This window comes from Lactuca virosa, chromosome 7 (genome assembly GCF_052849685.1).
Source record: "Lactuca virosa cultivar CGN04683 chromosome 7, Lactuca_virosa_CGN04683_v6, whole genome shotgun sequence".
Lineage (NCBI taxonomy): Eukaryota > Viridiplantae > Streptophyta > Magnoliopsida > Asterales > Asteraceae > Lactuca > Lactuca virosa.
The window spans coordinates 48390253-48397188 of record NC_136432.1 but is presented as its reverse complement, the minus strand read 5'-3'; the positions used below and the strand labels follow the sequence as shown (position 1 = coordinate 48397188).

Sequence of the window (6936 nt, the reverse complement as noted above, 5' to 3'; positions counted from 1 at the left end):
AGCTAACACATAGATCTTAATATCCAACTCCCATAATGGAAAACATTTTCATATTGCCATATAACTATCAATTCCGAACAAGAATTACCTCCACTCAAAACATGTCAATATGGTCCTTCCAAATTTACACTATACTTTCAACTGTCCATAAGCAACCAATCTTTGGTAAACCTCAGATTGTCCTTGACAGTTGTTTAACAACTTTAGTCATACCAAGTTCTAGTCCTTTTTCCCTCTTAATGCCCTAGGAATTTGGAAAAATCAGAACAAGTAAATATTATAGCATATGCAATCGATACTATACCCAAAGTATATGGGATTCGATTCATAATGTCTTAAAGAACTGATATTTGACCAGTCTCTTGCTATAATATTTCCATATATCGAATTTCATATGTTGAAACACTTCAACATGGTATTCATATACGTTCATGACTAAGTTCCATTAAAACTTCAATCTAAACTTTTAGATTTGAAATTGGTATTCATATACGTTCATGACTAAGTTCCATTAAAACTTCAATCTAAACTTTTAGATTTGAAATGAAGTATTGGTGCCCTCTCCCTTAAGCTTACTATAGCAAAACAATTTCCAAACTCTGCAACTTTGCAAATTGAAAACTTTGTTTCCTATAAATAGTATTTCTAACTCGCAACACTCATCATAATGATTATGCTCCCACTAGCATAACAATTATGCTCTTACTAGCATAACAATTATGCTCCCACTAGCTTTGACATGTACCCAAAAATCAGTTGGACTTCTAGAAAACAATACCTACTGACTTTCTTACCAAAGTTCAGATTTCTGATACGTGGTGCTTTGATAAGTCTTTATCTCGACTTTTCAAGCTCATACACCTTTCATTAGATAGCTTATGTGTGTGTCTAACCCTTTTAGAACTTATATAAATAAGTCCCGAATGTTCAAACTATTTGCCATTTCTCACAATTCGAACTATGAAAAGGGATGTCGTAATCATACTCGAATATGAGAACACAATTACCACAACTGCTTAGTTTAATTTTTTAAAATCTACTAGTGAAAGTGTTTCCTCACAATCATTTTAATGAAGTAGAGAGAAACCTCTTGCCACTTAGATTTTATGGTGTATGTGTTCCTATCCATGTAAACTTGTCGTTTCCAACCACTATCATAGGACAAGGTTTATGAAAAATCCAAACTCTTATGGACTGAACTTTCTTAATCTTAATTTCTTGCCATCTGGTAGCACAAGGGCCTACCAGTGCTTCCATGTGGTTGTGCAGCTCACCTATACAGATCAATGTACTTACACCAATCTCGGTGCTTTGCCTTATGCAGTCAAATGAGAACTCATAGAACTCACATGCATAGTCAACTTAACTGGAATGGGCACAAAAACAAGAATATGTCAACACGAAAGGTCATCAACCTCAAGTCGTGTGCTAGTAATTACTAAAAGGTTTATTCTTGATTAGCTCCTGAAACTATTCAAGACCACTCCCACTGACCTCTTGACATATAAGTTTCTCTTGTCAAAGAACATTCCTTGACAAACAAATATTCAAGAGTTAGTGAGGACTCTTATCAAGATAACACTTCATATAATTGGTCTTAGTTGGTCTTTGTTTTATCAAAATATTACAACTACCAATTTGAAACGTGCACGAGTAAGAAAACATTTTTACTCCACATTTCATGAGGTGTTTTAAACCTACTTAGAATATGTTAATCAAACTAGTATCTAGAGTATGACTCTAAAACTTGATCTTGGAACGAAGTATGAATCATATTCTTGATTTAACCATTTCAACAATTTTTGATTCCTCTTCTTAGTCATATAAATGCAATAAGGCGTCCTTAGAGGATCAATTGTGACATGGTTCCATAATCATTAGAATAATCATAAAACACGATACTAAAGTACTCTCATTTCCTTTCAGATTGGAGAAAATTTTATCTTTCTGCCTAATTGATTATTCTTATTCGTTCTGCTATACTTTGAAACTTTTCAAGGTATTAGAATTATACTTAATCTTGTAAGCATAACCATGTTTACTGAACCATTAGAAAATCATGATGAATAGACTTATTATCCCTTGTGGTGGATCTGACCAATCCACATCAATGTGTACTAGATCCTTTAGTCTTTCACTTGACTCACATATACATGTGAACAATAAATTAGTCTTAATTTCCCAGTGATCAAGATTCTCATACATCACACAATGCAGTATTGCATGATTCCAAGTTTCTGTCCAATTGAAACTTGGGTGATGAGAATCCTTCCTCATATGTAAATTATGACATTACCACAAACGATGTTAACTAAGAATCAAATCCGTTTTCAATATTGCTAACAATATATAAACACCCATTTTCACAAATGTCATTGCAAGGAAATGAAAAATAAGATAAAATCAAATTTTATTTTATTGATAAAATGCGGAAAACTTGTCCTTACAATGCAAATACAAATGAAAACTATGTTCCTAAATATTCCTAAGCAATCTATCATAACTCCTAAGCAGCAACTCAAGATTCTGATCATCGAACCATGTGATTGAAATCCATCTCTTCACGATCAGACTCAACTCACTTTTCTTTTAAGCTTCCTTCCTTTTCTTCGATCCTACAAAACATCAAAATGCAATCTTATCACATCATGTATTAAGAATCTATAAATAGGAACTTAATAGAGTTAGATAGTGGATTTACCTGAAGCGGAGTCACACAACTTGACTTTACTATCCTTGCAATCTTTTAGATAGACACGACAGCTTCGCATCCAATGCCTCTTATCTTGGCAATAGAAACATATGGACTCTTTGGGAATGACACATGAGACTATCTCAAAATTTGCCTTTTTCTTATGATCAAACTTTTTGACCATGGCTGATTTCTCTCTCTTAGGAGGAGAAACCATTTCTGGACTATCACCAATGTCCATGGAAGTTTGGGAGGTAGATCTTCCAACCAAATTTGCTTGACCAGTGCGCCAAATCATTGTTGCTTCGGCATCAATTAGCAAACGTGTTAGATCGATAAGGGTCACGTCGTGATCTTTCATATAGTAGTCTTTAACAAACTGACCATATGACTCGGGAAGTGACTGAAGAACCAAGTCAACAGCTATCTCCTTTGGGAAAATGACACCCAACATTCCCAGTATGTCAAGGTACGACTTCATGTTTAGAACATGTGCACAAACAGAGTTTCCATCTTTATGTTTACATGCCAATAGGGCTTGAGTAACCTTGAACTTTTCAAGTTGACGAAAACGTGGGACATGGAGAATTACGGAAGGAGGTGGAGGGAGAGAAGTATGATTTCCGGTTCCACCTTTTGCACGAAGAAGGGATTGATCTTTCACCTTGATCGACACATGGAACATGTAACATCCCGTTTAAAATAGGATAATTAAATAATAAACCCGAAACCCCGATAAGTAATTTTTATTATTATTTTATATTATTATAGTCCAAAATCAAATAATATTTATCGGGATATTAGTTTCGGGGGTTAAAGTGTAATTAAGTGACTTATTTTGAAAAGGATTTCCGAAGACAGGGGGTGTTTGGTAAGATATTGACTCATTATAAAGGATTTTTTAAGGCAAAGGCTAAAGGGGTAACATCTGGAGCTGGATTGTAAAGATTTCAGAAGACGGGGGCTGAAGGGTAACATGGATGGAATTAAGTGGAATGTAATTTGTAAAGGAGGGACCATTTAGTAATTTTCGGACCTAATTTGAAAGAAGAAGAATTAGGAGGGACTGGAAGTGTGAATTATGGAAAGTTTTAAGTGACCAGGTATAAGAACCCGTCACCTTGCAACCCTAACCCTAAGTCTCACTTCTCTTGCAGCCGTCACCATTCCATCGTGACCTCTTTAGCCGCCGCCCAACCGAGATCGTCCGCCGCTGCGCTGCCAAGCCCGCTGCCGCCGCTACACCGCCATCTAACGCCATTGACGCTCCAGTCGCTGGCGAAAACGAAGAGTCACGAGATCAGAAAGCTCGGTTCGTGCGTACCATTGTTGTTCACGTTTGGGTCGCACACACACTCTCTTCTTATTTCTTCTGTTGCTGCCTCAACCCACGTCCGACGTCGTCGCTCTGCTGTCGTCTCCGACAATTGCTTGTCGCCGAGAAGGTGGTTGCGGTTGCATTTCTGTATTTTGTGTGAACTGCCGATTCATATTTGTTCATGGCGGTGTTGTATGGGTCATCTAGTGTATGAAGGTGTGTTTCAGATCATGTCAGCGTGTGCGTGTAATTGTTGGCCAGAGATCGCTAGGACCACCACGGGAACCACCATGGCGGCCCGCCATGGTGGTCGTTATCTTGCCGTCGTTGTGTGCCACCGTAAGGTGGGTGATTGTGTGCGTTTTTTCGAGCAAAAGATGGATGTGTGTGTGTTCTAGTGTGTATGAGTTCATTGGAGGTGTTGATTTGGCCGGAAAAGTCACCACCATCACCATGAGGTGGTGGCTGCCACAATGCGCCACCGCCGGCCACCATTAGAGTGGTTGTGTGTGTGTATGTTTATATTAATGTGTGTGTGTGTATTGAGTTGTAAATTGTAAATGGTGCCAGGAATAATAATAGAAAACTTATAACCACCACCGTGAGGTGGTGGCTGCCTCCTCCTGCTGCCACCAGCTGTCGTGTTGGGTGGCGGTGTGCCTCGTTTGCGTTTTGACTCGTTTGGGATGCTTGGATAAAATGGGCCTAATGAAACCCTAGTGGGCCCAATGAAATCCTAATGGACCCAATGAAGCCCTAATTGACCTAAAAGCCCAACCATGTGACTAATGGGCTAGTATTGGGTTGGAAACCCTAATTAGGGTTTGGAAAACCCTAATGTCATGAAACGCTAATTTTGGGGATTTATCGGGACCCACACTTGAATTAATTACTAAACTGAAAATGTTAATTAATAATCATTTGCAAATTAACCTAAGGTAATATTGGACTTAATGGATTAAGTTCTTAATGGGTTAAGTAAGAAACACTTAACCCTAATCGACATTTCATGTGAAAACCCTAATTTCACTTGGGCCTTGAGTTGGGCCTTTCTTTTAGGCTTTGGTGATTGGATTACTGATGGGCTATCCAAGGACAAGTAAATGGACTAAAATAATTAGATGGGCTTTAGGGAAAGGCCCATTTGAGAGGCTTGGGCCCAATTTGGAAATTTTGGTCATAGATGGGCCATAATTGGGCCTTTATGATTATGTGATATTGGGCCATGGGAATACTAAGAGTTTGGACTACAATAATTGGATGGGCCTTAAGGAAAGACCATGTAGAGGTCTGGGCCCAATTTGGAAAATCGGGCATATGTTGGGCTTTGGCCCATTACTTGCTTTTAGGTCTTTGTGGTGTGAGTTGGACCTTGGGCTTGGAACCCAATTATTAATTGGGTATCGTTTGATGTTGGCAGTTCGGGAATCTGTCAACCAGTAGCTGGAGTTTTATCCGCGGGACTTCAGCAGTGCCATGTGAGTTATCCTCACTATACTCAAGGGTCTAAGGAACCAAGGCCGGCCCTTTGGATTGTTATCCTAGTTATCTTGTGATTATGTGTTATGATGCTACGTTAGATTTGTATCCTGGTTTTAGGATGATGTTATGATAATTGATCTGTTAGATCTGTATGATTATCAGTACATGCTAGTTTACATGGTTTAAAGGATCTTAGGATGAAGGATTGGGTTCTGCTTCACAGCTCTTGTTTGAGTCTAACCGTTGCGGGGTCGAATCATTTAGCCTAAGATCGTTTAAACTGTGGGGCATGTATGCTTAGTGATCTGTAGGTCAGTTTGACTGCCTGTAGACTGTTATGTGGTTACCTGTTATATGTGTACATGCTTGATTGGTAGTTGAGGGTATTCCATCCCGGGGATGAGTGGACCCTCGTATGTTGTCTTAATAGACTGTTAGATGATTATCTGATATAGGTGCACATGTTTGATAGTATGTGGGCATTCCAACCAGATGGTTGTGGGGCGAGGGTATTCCATCCCGAGGATGACTGGACCCGTTATATATATATATATATATATATATATATATATATATATATATATATATATATATATATATATATATATATATATATATATATATATATATATTGTCATTCCAACCTGGGGTATTCCATCCGGATGGATGACTAGACTCGGAGGTTGATTGGGCCTAGGGTATTCCAACCCGATGGTTGATTGGACCCGACATATTTGTCATCGTATACGGTGAGACTGGGATGCTTCGCGCGTCAGTCAACAGACCTGGGGTATTCCATTCCGATGGATGATTGGACCCATAGTATGTTGGCATTCCAACTCGATGGTTAAGGGCCTGGGGTATTCCAAAACGAAGGAGCGGTTGCCTTAACCAAGGAACCGAGGGATCATGGGAGATCCAGGCACATCGACAGAAAATACCACTTCATAAGAAATCGGGTAGAAGAGGAACTCCTCGTAGTAAAGAGGGTATTGTCAGAGGAGAACCCAGCAGATCCCCTCACACAGGGTCTCAATAGGGTTAAGCACTTGCAGCATGCGAGGAGCATTGGGCTGAAGGACGATATTAGTTTTAGTGATTAGATAGTTATTTAGAAACTTGTAATAGATAAATTGTAATTAACATTTGATCATTAAATAAAGGAGTTTTATTTATGAGTGAAGTTACTATCTTGTGTTGATTATTTACTATTGTTTCATTTTGCATGTTTTGACTTCCAGAATAATAAGATTATTCAAATAATCCACAGTCAATCATACTTTGGAAGTAGGCTATGATGTTAGATTTTCATGAATTGGTTTGTAGATTGACTAAGTGTTTGGACATAGCAAAAGTTTGCTACAACGTTCATGAGTACTCCTGAAATAAGATTTGAGTATAGGATCAAACCCGCGCTCATATGAATCACTTCATGGATCTTGTC

The 6936-nt window shown here is 38.5% G+C and overlaps 1 protein-coding gene across 1 annotated transcript; it reads right to left on the bottom strand.

Annotated features, from left to right (window-relative positions):
- Nucleotides 1-2449: 2449 nt before the first annotated feature.
- On the bottom strand, nucleotides 2450-3411 carry LOC145126028 (uncharacterized). Its single transcript, XM_079061432.1, has 2 exons — nucleotides 2702-3411; nucleotides 2450-2615 (listed from the first exon to the last, which is right to left on the bottom strand). The coding sequence occupies exons 1-2, from the start codon at nucleotides 3375-3377 to the stop codon at nucleotides 2590-2592; spliced, it is 702 nt and encodes a 233-aa protein (XP_078917558.1). The 5' UTR covers nucleotides 3378-3411; the 3' UTR covers nucleotides 2450-2589.
- Nucleotides 3412-6936: the final 3525 nt, after the last annotated feature.

Excerpts from the sequence above, each read along its gene's own strand:
- LOC145126028 (XM_079061432.1), bottom strand. The coding sequence starts at position 3,377 with ATGTTCCATGTGTCGATCAAGGTGAAAGATCAATCCCTTCTTCGTGCA. Across the intron at positions 2,616-2,701 it reads GTTGTGTGACTCCGCTTCAG|GATCGAAGAAAAGGAAGGAA; the intron begins GTAAATCCACTA and ends GATGTTTTGTAG.